This window comes from Embiotoca jacksoni, unplaced genomic scaffold (genome assembly GCF_022577435.1).
Source record: "Embiotoca jacksoni isolate LCO1_2020_lvr unplaced genomic scaffold, fEmbJac1.0.p SCAF_6, whole genome shotgun sequence".
In the NCBI taxonomy this organism is placed as follows: domain Eukaryota; kingdom Metazoa; phylum Chordata; class Actinopteri; family Embiotocidae; genus Embiotoca; species Embiotoca jacksoni.
In genome coordinates this window covers 13,244,870-13,264,089 of record NW_027185414.1, presented here as the reverse complement: position 1 = coordinate 13,264,089, position 19,220 = coordinate 13,244,870, and the positions used below count along the sequence as shown (strand labels likewise).

The 19,220-nt window shown below is 44.1% G+C and overlaps 2 protein-coding genes across 5 annotated transcripts in view; one reads left to right on the top strand and one right to left on the bottom strand.

Moving 5' to 3' along the window:
- Positions 1–267: 267 nt before the first annotated feature.
- On the top strand, positions 268–4,176 carry gins2 (GINS complex subunit 2). Its single transcript, XM_069173858.1, has 5 exons — positions 268–1,165; positions 1,714–1,828; positions 2,477–2,576; positions 2,662–2,788; positions 3,665–4,176. Exons 1-5 carry the CDS (start codon positions 1,076–1,078, stop codon positions 3,791–3,793), a joined length of 561 nt encoding a protein of 186 aa, XP_069029959.1. The 5' UTR covers positions 268–1,075; the 3' UTR covers positions 3,794–4,176.
- A 381-nt stretch (positions 4,177–4,557) lies between these two features.
- Positions 4,558–19,220, bottom strand: part of gse1b (Gse1 coiled-coil protein b) — a 171,519-nt gene continuing 156,856 nt past the window's right edge. For all 4 annotated transcript variants that reach the window (XM_069174622.1, XM_069174623.1, XM_069174625.1 and 1 more), the window contains 10 exons: positions 18,775–19,145; positions 18,201–18,531; positions 16,045–16,688; positions 15,795–15,907; positions 15,411–15,675; positions 13,542–13,655; positions 12,979–13,353; positions 10,725–11,102; positions 9,803–9,906; positions 4,558–8,425 (listed from right to left, as the gene is read on the bottom strand). In XM_069174622.1, the coding sequence (XP_069030723.1) occupies positions 8,285–8,425; positions 9,803–9,906; positions 10,725–11,102; positions 12,979–13,353; positions 13,542–13,655; positions 15,411–15,675; positions 15,795–15,907; positions 16,045–16,688; positions 18,201–18,531; positions 18,775–19,145 (2,836 nt within the window). In that variant the 3' untranslated portion in view covers positions 4,558–8,284. The remainder of the gene's footprint in view (positions 8,426–9,802; positions 9,907–10,724; positions 11,103–12,978; positions 13,354–13,541; positions 13,656–15,410; positions 15,676–15,794; positions 15,908–16,044; positions 16,689–18,200; positions 18,532–18,774; positions 19,146–19,220) is intronic.

The window sequence follows — 19,220 nt, the reverse complement described above, 5'->3', positions numbered from 1 at the left end:
TAAACAAACCAATCAGATAGGAGGATAGAATAGACCAATCAGAAAAAGTATAGAATAGACCAATAGGAAAGCAGGATAGATTAGACCAATCAGACTGCAGGTAGAATACGCCACTGGAAAAGCAGGATAGAATAAACCAATCAGACAGCAGGAGAGAATAGACCAATTAGAAAGCAGGTAGAACAGACCAATAATTCGTCTTCCAGGGCGGGCTCTCCTTACCACGCCTTTCTGGAGGAAAACATTGACATCGGGTTGCATTGACAGCAAAGGAGAATCTCTTTTCTCCAAACATTTGCTTGAAACTAACCGGTTTAAATAATAACAGTATGAGTTGCTGTGTCGTTAGTTGCACCAACAATGATGTAAGAAACTCTTTTCTCCGATTTGTTTCCCTGTCATGTCCTAAAAAGGGTCCTGACAGAAGGGCTCTATGGCACCACTACAGAAGGGGAGGCTGAAGTGACGGGACTAAGGACGGATCAAAGTAAACGTTTTCTTCTATCCAGCGTGTTCAATGGCAGGCAGAGTGTAATATGACCCCCGGACATAGTGCCGCCGTGTCATTTTTAAAGTCATTTTGATCCGGTTTGGTTTAGCATGGCTATTTTACATTGAAGTCTACGGAGAGAATCGCTTGTTTTCCCCCGAAAAGGGGGCGGGTACGTTTCCCCCCTGAAAGCGAAAGTTCCCGGATGTTCCGGTCTGATCTACAGGCCACTTCTTTTCCTCTGAGTCAGACAAAGCAAAGACGCAAGTAATTGACAGTGTCGTCATGACCAGCCAGCCCCTGACGCGTCAGTAAAAAAAAAAAGCTTTTAAACTACATTTCCTCACAATATATACCAGATACGAGGCATAACATACAAAAGAGTCTGAAATAAAAAACGTAAACGCGCACGCAAAGACGACACTCTCCGCTCTCTCTGCAAGATCCCATTTCCTGTTGGGTGTCGCAGCTGTCCGCTCCTTGTCTTCCGGGTCTCTGGATTCATGCGGCTCGGAGCGCGGGAAACAGTTTCGCAGCGCGTGAGTGTTGAGGGAAGTCTCGGACTGCAAAAACCGACAGTCAGCTATGGATTCTTCTGAGGTGGAGTTCCTCGCCGAGAAAGAGACGGTGAAGATAATACCGAACTTCAGCCTGGATAAGATCTACTTAATCGGGGTAAGTAAAGTCGGTGGTGTTTGTGGAGAAGTTTATTTTACGCGGTTAAAACAGTCGCCAACCCACCAGACGCTCGGGAGCTTCACGGTAACGTTAGCCCACGTTTGCATTTCCGGCACCTAACGCGACTTTACCGGTGAGTGGCGTTGGTGTCCATTAGGTTAGGTTAGGTAGTTACTTTATTAATCCCCGAGGGGACTTTTTTTTTTTCTCGCTACAGCAGCATACAGAAGCAATAAGATAATAATAGAATAATAGAAAAGCAATAAAATAGCAGTATAAAATGCACAGTATATACAGTACAGTATATATCTATATATATTATATACAAACAACCAAGAAACACAGTCAACAGTGTTATTGTTGTGTGATGGATTTTGCCAGAGGTGAGTTATTGTACAGACTTATTGCGGTCGGCAGGAATGGAAACCCGCAAAATGGCAAATGTTTATATATTAAGTGAATAAATGCAACGTTAATGAAGACTGAGCTGCAATATGGTGCACAATGAAGCTTATTTTTGTTGTTGTTGTTGTTGTTGTCCCCAGGGAGACCTGGGCCCCTTGAACCCCGGACTACCTGTAGAAGTTCCTGTGTGGCTGGCTCTGAATCTGAAGCAAAGACAGAAATGCAGAATCGTCCCCCCCGAGTGGATGGATGTCGGTAATGTTAAAACACACAGTCCGTGCAGAGAGGACATGTTTCCACGAGAGAGAGTTTAGAGACTATTCCTGCGGAGTGAAACGCAACAGAACTCGCGACCTGTGTTGCATTTCAGCTCGTTCCCCGTGTTTCGATCGTTTCTTTACCACACACACGTCTTTAAATCCATAAAATAAAGTTCACTCGGAACTATTTCCCCGTGTTTACAACATATAAGTGATTATTTGTGATAGGATTAAAGAATCAGATTCAGACAAACACAATTCACTAAATATTAGGTCCTTTTAGTTGTAACTGGCAAATCAATCACACTATTTATTTATTATTTTCACTAAAAATAGGTATAAAATACTTTTTTTTTTTTTTTTTTTTTTTTTTGCTATTACATACATGAAGATGTTTTCTGAATATATGAACCATTTGATTTTGATTATTTCACATTTCACAGGGTTTGTTAAACATGAAGAAAAATACCGAATGTGGTGAAACCTTTCCTTGTAAGATTTCTACTTTTCTACTTTTCCTCTCCCTTACGAGTCGCCGTGTAAAAGAGGGTTGCGTGTTGTATTTAACACGTATTTATAATTTGGCATATTAAAACACACGAACGAGGTATTCCTGCTGTTAAACACTTCCTCCAATACGCAGAGAAACTGGAGGAGATGCGCGAGCTGGAGAGAAAAGAGGACACGTTCACGCCCGTTCCCAGTCCTTATTACATGGAGCTGACCAAGCTGCTGCTGAACCAGTGAGTAATGCGGACTGAAGCGTCCACAGACGCGTCCCCCGCCAGCTGTTTGTTGCCTCACGGGTCGGTTTGTGTGTTTCCGCAGCGCGTCCGACAACATCCCCAAAGCGGATGAGATCCGCACGCTGGTCAAAGACATCTGGGACACTCGAATCGCCAAACTTCGCCTGTCTGCCGACAGTTTCATAAGTCAGCAGGAAGCTCACGCCAAGGTCCAAACAAATAAATACACATGTATTACTCTCCTCTGTCAGTTAGACAGACAGACAGACAGACGGTAGCTATATACATCTCTACTATAGTTTAACAAACAAAAAAAAAGCCCACTACAGGTTTTTGTTTGTTTGTCAGGATTGAGGAACTTGTTTTTTTTTTTTTTTTTTGGTTTGCTTGTTTTTATTGCGGGAGTTTTTTTGTGAAAAAAAGAAGTAACGCTGCAAATGAAATGCGTTGACGCTAAAATCAAAACAAAAACCGCAAGTGGGAATTATTTTCACATTCTGAAGAGCATCTCGTTTTAAACATTCGACGAACAACGATGAACTGATTCGATTTTGGTGTTCGGAGGTCAGTGGGCGAGGTCGCTGTCCCCTCAGGTTGTCCCACGATCCGATCGTGAATGCAATATTTCATTGAGAAAATGTCTTCAAATTGGTCACAGATCTTTCACGGGGACTCGTGGACGAACCGAATAGATTTTGAGGGTCACGGTGACCTCGCATCAAACTGAAACACTTATTTTCTTGCAATCGCATATCCTTAAAGATAATCGTGAAATATATTTGTCACTATCTCGCTGTAAAGAACACTGCTGTCACAGTAACATCAGGATATTATTGTACGGCCGTACGGCTCACCCCGGGAACAACAGTAACACCGACAACTTGTTTTTTTATTTATTTTATTTTTTTTTTACAACGACGCCATCGTGTGTTTCAAATCATCCTATATTCGCGCGTTGCTCCATAAACGCCGAGAGAGGCTCTTCCAGCCGCGTGACGCCGACGTATGGGTCTTATATTTTGTCGTACTTGTTGAGCGCCCGAGGTCGGTCCCCCGAGTCACTCTGCTTCCCCTCTGCTCGACAGCTGGACAACCTGACGCTGATGGAGATTAACACCATACGAGCGTTCCTCCTGGATTCTCTCAACTGCATGTACAAGCTGCGCACCAACCTGCAGCCTGGTTCCGGTAAGGGGCTCTTCGCGGATTACTGATCCCAAAGCTTCGGCCCGCTCGGCAAGGTTTGGATCTCGTTGGACGAATTGGAAGAAGGCTCGGGGGGGGGGGGGGTTTTAAACCTTGCAGAAAAAAAAAGACTTGTTTTCTCGCAAACTGGAGAAACGGCGAGTTTCCCTCAGACTTTTAAGGCATCGCGCTTCTTTTGAGGGAGACTTGCGTTCACGTTTGCGTTCATATTTAAAGGCGTGCGAGCTTTGTATGTACCCGCTGTTTGCAATACGTGCATATTTAATTGGCTTGAAAGATGCTCGGTTTTAAACGGCCACCATTTTTGTGCGTCTCCTCGTGACTAAATAAATGTATTTCTATATTTCTAGGTACACGTTTTCCTTTTTTTTTTTCCTTTACAGTATCTCATTTGATCTTTTTATCATAGTTTGTTCATCTCTTTTTGTTATTCTAAATATGTTTGTGATCGACTTGAAACGTGTTTTGCAGGTTTACTGGACTGATAAAGGTTCGCCAGTAAAATTATGGCACAGAACTATTTCAAATACCTGAAAAAAAAAGTATTGGGAGGTAAAAGGAATCCCGCATAAACGCAGTTAAAAACCAAATCTCATTGCATTTTAATCTGAAGATGATAAAAAAAAAAAATAACTGTCATGACCAGTATTATCTTGTCCAAGTGCAGGAAGTGTCCAGGAATCTGTCCTTAAAAATACACGTGTGATTTGAGTTTTCTCCCCTCCCGTGAAGTTGCCCTTCTTCTATTCGAGCACCTACAAAGAGACGAAGGTTGATATTTAACATTTTTGAAATATTTTATTTTATTTTTTGTCTGAAATCACAGCCATATATTCATAAATACCTAATTACTACATTCAACAAAGAATATATTACATTACAATGAATTCAAACAAGTACATTTTAAAAACAGGATTTCACAGCATCTAGACATCCTCCACTGAGTAAGGGGGCTATTGCATGGGCGCGCTCGGGGTTGGAGACGCAGGGAGGCGGAGCCGGAGGCGGAGCCGGAGGCTCCACCTCTCTGCACCTTCTTCCCCAGCTCATTGGCAGCTGACCTCAGCATGCATGCTCCCTCATTTACTGATAGGCTGCGCTGTTGGTTCTCTTCTGCTCTGTAAAAAATGACAGACTACACTCTGTATTCCTCTGATCTGGCTTAGGCTTCATTTAGAACCAAACAAACAAAAAAAACAAAAACAAAAACAAAAAGTCTTAACGATTAAACTGTTTCTCAGAAATGCCTTTAAAACCAATTTAGCGTCCGTTCTCGACCTGCGCGTATTTGAAAGGTGTGAAACGTACAGTAGACACTTCAATGGAAAAGTCCCTGATCGCTGATGTCAGGTTGTAGAACGTCCGTCAACTGAGACTCATTCACATGCTCCCAAATTCTTGAGGCACTTGTAAGTGATATTGGGTATGTATGGGTAGTTGTGCTTCAGTTTTTAGTTTTATATATATATATATATATATATTACGTATATGTATATATACGTAATATATAAATTAACATTTTGTAAATTTTCAAAGTTTATTAGCTTTTTTTTTTTTTACTTTGAAATACTGAAGTCCTTCACCTTTTCACATCAATCATCCCATCTGTAATTTAACACTTAAAAACAAGGACCTGTGCACATCAGTGATGGCCTTTGGAGTAGGGATCGACCGACTTGGCTTTTTCAGGCCCGATACCGGTTATTGGTCATCAAGGACACCGATAAACCGATATACATTTGCAGTAAAAAAAAAAAAAAAAAAAAAAATTAAAAAAAAATTGTTGTCAAAATTTGGAATAACAAATTCTAACACACAACTTAATTCAAATGACTTTAAATAAATAAATGCTGTCACTACGTAATCTTATCATGAAGGTATATTGCGATTTGGGCTATGAAATGTCCTCTCTGTTCTGGGTGTCTGTGAGCGACTCGCCGGCCTTCACGACACACGGCAAACAGAAATCAGAGCGACTTTCAGTGACCGGAAAATGCACGAGCGACTCTCGGGACTGGGCTGAAATGAAGCGGGAGCACGGACTCAGTCAATAACATAATAACTTCTTGTGTGAGACGAACTTTAATGAAACACGTGTGTCGTTAAACTGTTTTTAAAAAAAAAAAAAAAAAAGAAAGCAAATAAGACATAATCGTGGTGTTTTTTTTTGTAACTTCGGCGTAGAGGTCTGGTGTTTTTAACTTCTGCCGCGTCTCCTGTCCGACCTCTGAAACTCAAGATGCTCTGAGCTGAAGTTCTCAGCGTTGATTGGCTAATACTCGTGAGGCGTAACCAATCGGATAAAACTGTGGGCGGGGCCATTGGCCCACACCACAGCGTGGTGACTGCAGGCTGAGAGACGCTGCATCAGAGCCCAAGCAGCGCGTTTCTTTTTTTTTTTCCTTTTCTTTTTTTTTTTTTTTTTTTTATAAAAAATAATAATAATGATAATCGGTCGATCCCTACTTTGGAGTCGCACATACGACCGTAAGAAATAGTGATAGTAGCTGAACACCGGGGCGGAGCTGACGGAGGAGGATGAGGCCGGGTGGACGTTGTAAACGGGTCTCCGCGTGGTGACGAAAACCCTTCTGGTTCTAAATGTTCTAGGAAATGGAGCAGTTTGAATCCGTGTGATTTCCAGTCGGTTGTTTTCAACGCGTCGGCAACTTTGGAGGAGAGCGGGTCCAGAAAGAAAAGATGGGGGGAGGAGGGGGGGGGGGGTGCAGGCAGGAGATGTGTAAGGTCAAAGGTGTTCAGCAGCGGACGGATGGCCTTTCTGGTTTGAATTTTTTTTTTTTTTCATCTACCCAATCACAACTCTAATCAAAATGAAGAATCCAAAGTGCTACCGTTTATTTCTTTCTTTTTTTTTTTCAATTTTGGCACCGCGCCCTCTCGTGGCTGCTGATAAGGGCTTGATCTGACGAGGCGTAACGTTACGCAAACCGTCTTATTGTTGGAGCCCAACGCTATCTGATGTCAGACCAAGTAAAGTAAAAGATCCAATGGTTACGATAAAGCATCAAGAACCAGTTTCATCTTGCTGGGGAGAGACTCTTCATGTCTTAACAAAATTAAAAAAAAAAAAAAAATGAATCAAGTAAAGTCAAATGACCAAAGGGGAGGAAAAAAAACAAAACAAAAAAAAAACCCGAGTGTGCCACCGTGGATCTGGTTCCTGCGTGAGGATATCACGAGCTAACTAGTCGTGCCAGTAGCAGTAAAGCTGACCAGAGGAGGTTTTGAAACGGACATTAAAACAAGAGATGTGTTTTGCTGCGAAGGGGCCGAGAGGGCGCGGGCGCCGCGTCCCGGGACCTCCCGAGTTCAGCTTTGCTGAGCTCGGGAGGTCCCGGCTGAGGTCTCAGCTGCTCAGTGCCGGGACAGAGTAAGAGGAGGAGTGCATCCTGCTTTCTCTCACTTTGTTACGTGTCTCAAAACGAGCTGTTCTGGCCAGCAGCAGTACAAACACTAAAAGCAAGGCTTTCTTTTCCAAACCCCCCCCCCCCCCCCCCCCAAAAAAAATAAAAAAAAATAAAATAAAAGCATAAACATATAAAAATGGCAGGCGTTTCTTTTAAAAGAACAATGATTAAAGTAATAAAAACATACAAAATTCTTTTAAGTCTTCATATTATATACAATACAAGGCTGAAGCACCTTTTAAAATTCTTATTTTCAAATTTTCTATTTCGAAATAAAACATTTCCTTAATTCTTTCCAAAAAAAACAAAAAAAAACAACAAATGTGCATTTTCTTTAAGTTCTTCCCTAATTTGAACAGTTCTTTGTTGTAACACAGTACCACCAGGTAGTTCTTCAGCTTTTAGTCTTAAGTGCATTTCCAGTTCAAAAGCATCGCGTGGCCGCCGTGATAAAAAAAAAAAAAAAAAAAAAATCAGTCCCAACTGACCAGAAGCCTTCAGTTTGGAGATTTTCGGAGCTTTCAAGTCTCGTGACGACTCCCCCCCCCCCCCCCCCCCCCCCCCCCCCTCCGGGGGCAGGCTGCTCCCTCATTGGCAGGATTGTCTGTGTAGCTGTGGCGGTGAGGGACGCAGGGGGCCGAACGAGAGACCAGCAGGGACCGAAGAATGGTGAAAAAGCAGGTGCCTGTTTGTGTGTTGATCTTCAGCTTCTCCTGCCGCATCCTGGCGCTGATCTCTGGGTGGGTGGGGTGCGGGGGGTGGGGGGGGGGTTTGGCTACATTGGCACGTGTTAGTGGCTTGTGGTGCAGTCCCTGGCTAGCCACAACCCAAAGACCACCTGTCCTTCACTGAATGGTCCTGTCCTCCTGTGCATTCACCCGTCTTTATCTATTCATTCACTCCATTCACTCATTCATCTCGTGTAGCCAGCCCGGCTCTCCTCTACGGAGCCACGAGGACCAGGCCGTGAAAAATAAACTCTGTGCGTCAGTCTGAAAGGGGAGGGGGGGGGACACGGCCGTCGAGGGGGGGGAGGGAGGGAGGGAGGGCCGTCGGGTCGGAGTGTCGGGGTCACCTCGGAGGGTAGCCTTTGTAATGGCCGCCTCTCGGCCAGTGCATCTGGGGCAACGTCAAACACTTCCTGAAGTGCTCCAGCTCCGCTTGTAGCTTCTCCCTTTCCACTGCCAGCTTCTGCCTCTGGGACATCAGCTCCTGTGTGAGCAGGAGGGGGGGGGGGGGGGGAGGACGGGACAAAATATAAGAATAACCAAAAACAAAACAAAAACTCCTCCCGCTACATACGACGTCATTTCCGAGGATTTTTAGGAAACGGGAGAAACAATAATACAAGTGGCGTAATAAAGAACAGCGTGACTCTTTGACTCGCCGTCACCCATGTCGCAAATTGCGTCAGAAAGTTGAGCGTTTCTCTCGAGGGAAGCCTCTGGTTCAGATCAGCCCACGTCTTCTTTGTATTTAGGCCCATTTGACAAGCCCCATGCTTATTCTAATCATTTTTAAGTCCTGTAAAATCCTATCCATAATGACTATGAAACGTGAATTTAGTGCAGCTTAAAAAAAAAAAAGTACATAATTAAGATTTTTGAAGGCAACGTACAGCCTCGTGCCGTTAAGCTCCCCTATTAAATTCCATCGGCCTCCGTCTTCTGTGACGAACGCTGGCGTTCTATCTCTCTGCTGCTGATGCTCATGGTGCCGTTAGTGTGTGACTTTTGGGCTGCCGGCTAAGATTAGAGATCGTGACACACTGACGAGAGAAACAAATATGTTGGCAAAAAAAAACTAAATTGGCAATACAACTGTTTTCGACAATAATTATTGCTAAATGAAAAAAAAAAAAAAAAATACTATTGAGCATATTAAAGACTAGTGTTTTAATTATCCTGAAATTGTATTTTAGAATTAGACTTACACTTTTTTTTTTTTGTATATATTTAACATGTTTACAAAATGTAATTTCACTTGTGCTCTAGTTCAAAATGAAATCACGTGTGGTGATTTCCAAACGCAAGGAAATGTTCCTTTTAATGCCAATTAAATATGTGCATCAGTTTCGAGGTTATAATTGGGAGAGGACAGTGAGAAAAACAAGAGATCCAATTTGTCCTCTCCACTTGAACTCCTGGTATCAAGGGCTTGTAACCCTTCAAATACTTCATGCATGCTAATTGTCAAATAGAGGGGAATTCCTGTTCAAATAAACACCCTGCATCAGCAGAGTGTTCGGCGAAAGCGTTGCAAATCTCACCTTGTTCAGAAATCAACCAGTCACCATATTTAATGCGAGATGGTTTTGGTTTCTAAATATATCTCAAGTAAAGCGTCTGACCAGGAGGGTTCACCTCCTCCTATACATGCCTATCATTTCTGAACAAAGCACCATGCGTTCATAGTGAAGGGTTTACTTTGTGTTTGGCCAACTCACTTGTAGTTAGATAAACAATCATGTCTGCTCATTTTCTTGTGTATCGTTGTACTGGACACTCTGTCTGTCTCTCTCTGTGTGTGTGTGTGTGTGTGTGTGTGTGTGTGTGTGTGTGTGTGTGTGTGTGCGTGTGTGTGTCTTACCCCCATGCTATGAGACAGCTGCTCAGCAGTCAGACTGAGGTTGTAGTTCTGAGCTTCCAGTCTTCGACACTGGCTCTGTAATACATGTCGCTCCAAACTTTGCTCTAGATGACAACACGGAGACAAAATGACACGCCTGGAGTTACAACAAAAGCACGTGGCAGTTTAGATCTCTAAAAGGAGAATCCCACCCATGAGCTCTCTAAACAGTAGATGATGCACAGCTAATCTGCCACAAGCAACGCCAGATCCGCATCCTCATATTTAGAGGTTTAAAATGCACACGTGAGACCAAAAAGAAAGGCTGCAACTGATTAGATGGCTGTTCAAATTATTTGGACTGAATTGTTGTGGTGCGCATGCTGATAACGTGTTTGTTTGTATAGAACTGACTAGTGTAGATGGAGGATGAATACCGCCCTCTAGTGATGCGAGAAGGCTACAACAACTTAAAAGTCCTAAACTTAGTTCCGTATTGACAGCATTTTTTTTTTTTTTTTAATGTCTTTTAATCAAGTTCTAGCACCTGTTCTTCTATCTTGCATGTGTATTAGTCATCAGTTGTTTTTAGCATTTCTTGTTGGATAAACAGTCCTATCAGCCACCTGTAAAGCACTTAATATCACACTAACCCTGTATGAAACGTTGCTACAAAAAAACGTCATTGATCGATGGAACCGCAAAACAATTTGTGACTGGACACATCAGAATTTAAAAAAAAAAAAAAGTATTACGTCGGAAAAACGTTTTTTCCAAAGAGTAAAGAGAATCTCTTAATTTATGAAATCACTCAACGGCTATTCAAGAAATACGAAACCTGCATACAGTGTAAAACCGTACCGACATATGGCATAAAACAAGCCGTATATAATCAGCAGAGGTGTGAAATCTTCTAGCGGCGGCGTCATTACTGCATGTTCACCTTCAACGTATTCCTGATAGGCTTCAAAAATGGATTCAATCCCCTGCCACTTGGAAACCGGAGCCTCCTCTTCCTCCTCCTCCTCCTCTTCCTCCTCAGAGTCCTCCGGACCCGACAGGTCCTCCCTCATCCCCGAGGCCTCCCTGTGCAGGGGTGCTGAGAAGTGCTGACCGTTGGGCTGAGGGTGAGGGTGCGGGTGCGGGTGAGGGTGAGGGTGCGGGTGAGGGTGCGCCAGCGGATGGGGGAACGATTGTGCGTTAGGGTGAGACTGTGAATGCGTCTGCGGCGGTCGTCCGGGTGCGCTCTGAAGCTCGGGAATGTTGTAGTGAACGGAGGACTCCTGGAGGTGGGACGACTCCGACCCCCCCGGGGCTCCACCTAAAGGACGAAGATGGGGAGACGAGAGAGAATTGTCGTATTTCATCCCTTTTTTTTTTTTTTTCAATTAATATCCGCAACTAAGCAATTCATCAACTAACTAAAAAAAATAAAAAAATAGACCTCGGTTTTGGTCATTTACCATCCGAGTGATCAAACCTTTGCTGGTATCTGCTTCTCGCGTGTTGCTTACGTTAACAGGGACGATGCATATTAATAAACATTTCTGTAAATGCCCCAGAATAAAAGGTCATTTCCCGTCTGTTGCCTCTGTTTTATGTAAATGTGATTTTCAATCCCGATTCTAAAAAGTTAGGACGCGGTGTAAAATGGAAATATAAAACAGAATGCAATTATTTGCAAATCACATGAACCAATATTTTATTGCAGATAGACTAAAGATGACATATCAATATTGAAATTGAAAATTGTTATCGTTTAAAAAAAAAAACAAAAAACAATATATGCAAATTTTGAATCTGTAAACATTTGGGAACTAAGGGCAGTTGTTGGTTTCTGGACTTTTGGAAGTGAAAACCTGTTGTGGTTCCTTCCCAGATGTGCGAGCAACACGTACCATGTGCACCAATGCATCTCTGTACCATCACGGACGCTGGCTTTTTAACTGAACGCTGATAACAAGCGTGATGGTCCCTCTCCTCTTTAACCTGGAGGGTGCAGCGTCCATTTATTTCCAAACAGAATCTCACATTTAGATTCGTCAGACCACAGGACAGTTTTCCACTTCGCCTCAGTCCATCTGAACTGAGCTCAGGTCCAGAAGAGGCGGCGGTGTTTCTGGATCATGTTTATATCTGGTTTCTTCTTCGCACGGTGGAGTTTTAACCTGCATTTGTTGAAGCAGCGATGAACTGAGTTTACGGACAGTGTTTTTTTTAGTTTTTTTTTTTTAGAAATGTTTCTTAGTCCGGACGATGATTTCCACCACAGATCTGTGTCTGTATTACATTTTTATTTAATGCAGCGCTGCCACGAGGGCCTGAAGATCACGGCCATCCTGTGATGGTTTTCGGCCATGTCCCTTGTTTACAGAGATTTCTCCAGATTCTTGTAATGATTTCATGAACCGTAGATGATGAAATCCACAAATTCTTTGCAATTTTACGTTGAGGAATATTATTCTTACATTTTTCCACTATTTTTTCTACGCAGTCCTTTACAGAGTGAAACATAGAGAACCTCTCGCCATCTTCACTGCTGAGACTCTGCTTCTATGAAATGCTTTTTTTTTTATACTCAATAATGTTTCTGATCTTTTGCCAATTTAACCTAATTAGTTGTGAGATGTTGCACCAGGTGTTATTATTTTATTTTTTTAGCTTTAAACTATTTTTTCTGTGTTCTGCTGCCCCTGTCCCAACTTTTTTGAGCTGTGTTGCTGTAATCAAATTCAAAATAAGCATATATTTTTCATAAAACAATAAAAACTTCTCCATTTGATATGTTCTCTTTGGTCTATTTGCGAATACTTATGGGTTTATCGGATTTGCAAATCATTGCATTCTGTTTTTATTTGCATTTTACACACTTTTTTTTGGAAAAGGGGTTGTGAATGTATCGTTATAGATTTGAACTGCACGTCAGACACCGGTTATTGGAGGATTGCTTTTTCACTTTGAGACGTTTAACTGACAAAACGATGAATTAATTCATTTCAAAATTAGCAAAAAGATCAACCAATAACAAATGTAATTGTTGGTTACAGCCTTAAGAACCTCGTTCACAAGATACACGTTGAATACTACCTAACGATGCGATGGAAATGCTAAATGTCAGTCAGTAACAGCACAGTGTGTTGGGAGTGTTGGCAGTTTGTTCGCAACTGTTGGAGAAAGCAAAGAACCTCGTTGTTCACCTTTGTGTTTCTGCAGAGCCTTCTGAGTGGACTGCAGCACAGACTCATGGAACTGCTGGGCAAATTCCTCCGGGGTGAAGCTGTCCCAGGGTTTTGTGCGTCCATTGACGCTGTGGAGACCCTCTTTAGCCTGCAGGGGGAGCGGGGGCCGCAAGCTGTTCAGCAGGCTGGAGCTCTTTTTTGAGATCGGTCCCTCACTGGGCCCCCGGGCCTTGTCTGGGTAGACAGCTGGAGAAAGGGGTGCCTTTGGTCTTAATGTGTCCCCATGGGGTTTTGGATGGCCATTGGGGGACGCTGGGCATTGTGAGGAGGGGCTATGTGGTCTGACATTGTGGTGGTCTTCTGCTTCAGAGGGAGGCTGGGTGAATGCTGGATCTGCAATCATTTGAGCATATGTTAGTAACGATGAGGTCAAGATCCACCGCGGATGCAACACTGCAATTGGAAACCGTTACGTCACATTTAGAGCCCCTATTCAGGCAATTTATATAAATTAATAAACAGCACCGACACTTCGGGGATGAGGAAACGTGTATGTTTAGGTTCATTAGCATGTGTCTTACCAGTGATCTGCGCTGCAGGGCTCTTACACAGCAGATGAGGTGCATGTCTGATGGTATCCAAGGTTACACTCTTTTCTTTAATGGCCTGAAGCAGCTCCACCACCCTTTCATTATCTAAGACAGAAAAAACACATTGTAGCATTAGTCCTGTCTGTATGTCTTATTTAAAGTTTCTTAAGTACCTTTTTTTCCCCCCAGTGTTTATGTGTGGGAGTGTGGGAGGCTGTGTGCTGCCATCTGTAGGCAGCAAACACTAAATCAAGGGGATTAGACTAAAATCCCTTTAAGCCCACTGCTGCCACTCCCAATTCAGTCAGTGTGTGTATATGCGTGGTTGTGTGTGTGCGTGCGTGATTTTGTGTGTGTGTGTGTGTGTGTGTGTGTGTACTTGTATAAATATGTTTTTGAGGACCAGTTTGAGTTTTAGACATAAGGTTAAAATTAGGTTAGGTAAAGGATTTAATTAATTACTAAGGGGTTACAAAAGTGTCTCCACCAAGATAGACATACAAATGTGTGTGTGTGTGTGTGTGTGTGTGTGTGTGTGTGTGTGTGTGTGTGTGTGTGTGTGTGTGTGTGTGTGTGTGTGTGTGTGTGTGTGTGTGTACAAACAGAACCTTGACACAAGTCCACCTTTCCAACTAGGGCAATGTAAAGCCTTATATTATGCATACATGCTGCATATAAAACGGGGGAGGTTGACGTGATTATTTTTTTGACCCTTTAATAATTTCCTTTGAGGCTTGAGTCAGCATGTTAATGAGAATGAAGTACAGTAAAGCAGCTCAGCTGAAGCGAAGCATTAGCGGTCTGCAGAACCGAGAGTGAAACTGACTTCTACTTTCTAGAGCGAAAGGAGCTGATGTCAAAGCGAAAAGTTGTTGTGAATAATTAAGGGAAATGTTTCTATGGCATGTTAGGGGTACTGGGTCAGTGCTGACGTAGCAGTTTCTGGCTAGCTTGCTGAAGCACACTTGTGTATGCTCCGTTAAGCATCGACGTCATGTTCAAACATTTATCAGAGTCGATAAAGAGTATTTACATCACACAATTCTGATATTGTACCATTCAGGGCAGCAGAGTTGGCTTCCTTGACACACCAGCTCTTTACTTTCAAGGGAGTTCGGATTGTTTGAATCCGACCTGATGTGTTAAAACACTAATAAAGTCGCTAATGACGCAAACTAACGAACTGATCGAGGCAGCAGTAGACCAGCAACTCCCATTTTCTGAGGGGTAAAACTACCGTTTTTGTCAATGGAGTCTGGTGGCTTTGAAGAATTCAGTTTCCCGTCAGAAATTGCTGTCTGATGGCAATGAAAAGTGGTGAAAATATTCGAACTATAGCGTACACTTAAACTGATATTGATTTTTGTAGATTGGCTTTTTATTTTTTTAGGCTGCTAAAGTATGTTTTGTTACTGACGCCATCTACAGCAGTACATGGCTTAGCTTCTGTTACAGTAATGCCTTCTTTAACAAACTGGGGACATGCTGAGCAGGCGACACGCTGACTATGGACAAGTACCTCATACTATACTCCACGACAAATATTCTCAGCTGTCCTTTTAACAATAATGGAGCTGTGGTTTATTATCAAGAATAGCTAAAAGGCATTGTTACACACAGTTAAGTCTTCCACTAATTCATGTAGTTCTTGCAACATAATTAAACAACATATTTGATAAGGAACACTAAATACCCATAGTTGAAGTAACCATTAAGTAGAATCAATTATATATATTTACCAGTTTTTTTTTTTTTTTTTTAAAGCAGCTTCAAACTCAACTAAGTAAACTAAAAGTGTAGGATGGAGTACCTGCTCCACAGGCTCGTCTTAATCTGTATATTATTAAAAAATGTCCTCACCTTTCCTCTGCTGTACAGTGACATGGGACAGTCTAAACATGGTGAGGAACCGCTTCTTATCCTCCAGCTCGGGCGCTCGGTCCATCTCCTCAGGGGTGAAGCGCGTGCTGAGTTGAGGAGGAGGTGGAGTGCGTTTCGATTGCAAGGCAGGCGGTGAGGGGCTGCGCTCCCGCAGCATCCTCCTCCTCTTCCTTCTCTTCTGCTGCACCAGCTCATCCCGCCGGCTGACCGTGGTCAGGCCAACCACTCCAAAGAAGTCCAGTTTCTGTGCAGAGAGAAGAAAAAAAAAAAATCATCTTACTGCAGTGCTTCATCATGAGGGCCGGTGTGCTTCTTCCATCATGGGAAAGCTCAGAAAGCGTAATGTATTGGCAGGAGTTTTACCTCTGAGGAGTCATCCAGTTTGAGTGGGGGCTGCTCTGCTACTCTCCTGAGATGGGCTCTCACCTCCTCCTCGTCACTCTCATCATATGAGTCATCCAGCTCATAGTAGTAACCTGCAGCAAACACAGGAGTCACTCCTTACGTCCCACTTTTTAAATGCTCCAATAACCGTAACTGTTACGTAAAAAAAAGATGCTTTGAAAGCACGGGTGCAGATTATCAGGTGCGATGGTATGACTGAGGTGAGTACCTTTCTCCCTGGCTTCCCTCCTCCTCTTCTCCTCCAGGTCCAGCTTGCTGACAGGCCTCCGGTGCAGCTGAAGAACCTCGTCGTAGATCAGCATTGTCTCTTGACCCATCCCCAGCGTGGTAACTTGTCCCATCCCTGGCCCAGTGACCATTCCCAGCCCTTGTCCATGTCTGCTGTGTCCCGGGTGTCCTTGGAGGCTCTTTAGTCCAGCATTGCTTTTCATGCTTCCCTCCAGTTCATACTGGCTGGACAGAGACAGTGACGCCCTCTGCTGGCTCAAGAAAGTCTGGGTGGATTTCTCTAGATCAGCAAGGAATGTGCTGGGCTCGGGCAGACCTGGAGGACCTCTCAGAGGGGGATATTTCTCCATTACTCCCCCGTCTCTCCTTCGGACTCCATCCTCATATTTGGAGGGCCCCGCAGGTAGCCGACTGAGCTCATAGTGTCCCATCCCTGAGGGCTCGTGGTTACGTCTCGACTCTGAGGCTGTTTCGATGAGAGATGCAGGGTTCCACAGGGTGGTGGGAGGCGGAGGGTGGTGGTCACGTGGTGGCTGCGGAGGTTTTGGGGAGATGAGGGGCGGAGGGGCGCCTAAGTGAGGGTGGAGTTCCCGGCTTCCTGGTTCATGGTGATTTGGTATGGATCTGTAGAGATACAATGAAACAGGAAATTGTGTCTCTGTTAGACATACTTTTCAATACCCGTATCTCTTCCGAAATTGAGAAAAAGTGTTTCCCGATCACAAATGTCATACACAGACACACAACAGTGCTCATGTGCCTTGCCCACTTCCTTTCATCCACGTCAGTATGTCTATGCAAAGCAGTGTTATCAAGCCCAGACAGAGTAGCCCAGAGCAGAGTGAGGATGTGGCCAAGGCCCACACTGTCCTCCAGATATACAGGCCTGTTTTTGATCTGTTAGGTGTGTGTGTGAGGCATTCACACACACACACACACACACACACACACACACACACACACACACACACACACACACACACACACACACACACGCAGGAAGGGAGCAATATACTGAGGTAGAGGCCAGGAAACATTTTCTCCTGGCAGACAGGCTGCCAGATAAGAAAAGGACTGACATAGGGAGGGTGAGAAGAACTATGGATTGTTAGAGGGAATCATACTTACTATTGAGTGAGGAAGAATGTATATATATATATATATATATGGGACAAAAGTGAAACTTGAGAAGAAAAAAAGGGTATGGTGGTGGAAAAGAAATGGTAACAGTGAGGAAGAAAGAAGGGCAGATGGTTGATGGACATTTTCTCAAGCGTCTTTCCAAATCAAAACTGGCAGGAGCACACGCTGCATGACCAGTCAAATTATCTATGCCTCCTGTTTGTGTTTTCAGTTCTGTGTTTGTGTGAGTAAATGTGCGTCTTATCTGCAATCTGCAGCCTGTGAGCTGTGATTCTGCGATTATACTGTACAGTTGCTGATAGCAGACGTGTGTATCTCTCCTGTCCTACCAGCATTAACCAAAACCTCACTTCTGAATCACACACAACAACACAAACACAGGCACAGCAACAAAGGAGGGTAGGTATAGGGTTTATGCTGTGCAAGGTTGAGAGGATTAGCTGAGAATTAGCCTTTGTGTATCTTAGCAGTCACACTCATTGCCCGTTTGAAACCCCTGCCCATTCCCACCCATGAAACAGCAGTCACCAGGATGCCGCTTTAACAGACTACATCAACACGATGAACGATAAACAGAGCTGCCTGTTTTCCTACACGTCAGGCCTGGAAGGTAGCGTGGACAGAAATAGAGTAGATGTGATGCTTCTGACAGGGTTTATCTTTTTTTTTTTTTTTTTTTTTTATAGTCCTGCCTGAAAACAAACTTCAAAAGCCAGCCAGCCTTTGAGACTTCAAAATGCAGGCACAACTGTCCCCATCAGGCTCGCAGAGAAAGCCAAAAACCCCAGAAAGAGTGTGTGCACTGACAGCATGCATGCATTTTGGTTTCACAGTTGGTGTTTCTATCAGATGACACGGGCAAAACAACTCTGCAATTGCTAAGTCGGGTTGAAATAAATACTGCCATGGCGTGTGGTTAAAAATGTGTGATCGAAATTTCAGGCATAAGTTGGCTATTCTGCAACAGGTTTAGCTTTGTGCGTGCTGTCTCACCTGTGTGAGTCTGTCCTGTGATCTGGAGTGTCAGCCGGTCGGCCCAAGTCCAGGTGCTGCTCCAGAACCTGCTGGCGGAATTCAGACACCTGGTACTGACGATCCTCCTTCTCCTGACGAAGCTTGCGTTGCCGCGCCAACCACCTCTCCTCCTCGTTGTTCCTCTGAGTGATCAATGACGCTGGGAGACCCGTCCCTCCAGTGCTGGGCCCCATGTAGAGGCCGTGGCCTGGGATTAGACCAGGGACGGGATGATGGGATTGGACCATTGAAGAGTGGATTCCTGGCGGGACTGGTTTGGGAGCTGGAAGGGCGGGCTCTTTGGTTTTATCTGCAGACAGAGACACGCCAGTGTAAAACATTTAATATGTGGGGTGCAACTAATGATTATTCTCAATTGACAATTACTTATTAAATAGATTTTGTTTATTCATTTGGTCCATAATAGTCTTCAAATTACTGGTTTTGTCTGACCAGCAGTCCGGAACTCCTCGATGAAGCTACTGAGGGACAAATGTTTACAAGCAGTATGATTGTAGTTTGTGGAGGCTACATGGGATGCACGGACACGTACCAGCCCGATTAGGGGTAAGTCTCTCAGGCTTGGTTCGCTCCTCCTGTCCTCTCATGGCATGGAGCTCAGCCAGGTAGTGGTTCTCCATGGCCTTGGACGCCTGCAGCTCCTTCTCCCTCAGCGCCCTCTCCTTCTGCCTCTCCAGTTCCTTCTCTCTTTCCCTCTCCTTCTCTCGTTCTCTCTCGCGCTCCCGTTCTCTCTCGCGCTCCCTCTCCCGCTCCCTCTCCAGCTCCTTCTCCCGTTCCCTCTCCCTCTCTCGCTCTCTCTCACGCTCTTTCTCCCTCTCCGCCTCACGCTCGCGCTCTTTTTCACGCTCGCGCTCTCGTTCGCGCTCCCTCTCCCGCTGCCGCAGCTCATCCTCCAGCTGAAGCCTTAAAAAACAAAGTGGACAAAGAAATAAAAGAGGTTGAGACGAAGTCAGTGGAATTAGAAAAGACGACCCATAA

What these genes read in the sequence shown, in the direction of transcription:
- gins2 (XM_069173858.1), top strand. Translation starts at nt 1,076, where the DNA reads ATGGATTCTTCTGAGGTGGAGTTCCTCGCCGAGAAAGAGACGGTGAAG. An exon ending in ATAAGATCTACTTAATCGGG is followed by an intron (nt 1,166 to 1,713) that starts GTAAGTAAAGTC and finishes TGTTGTCCCCAG; the next exon opens with GGAGACCTGGGCCCCTTGAA. An exon ending in AGCAGGAAGCTCACGCCAAG is followed by an intron (nt 2,789 to 3,664) that starts GTCCAAACAAAT and finishes TCTGCTCGACAG; the next exon opens with CTGGACAACCTGACGCTGAT.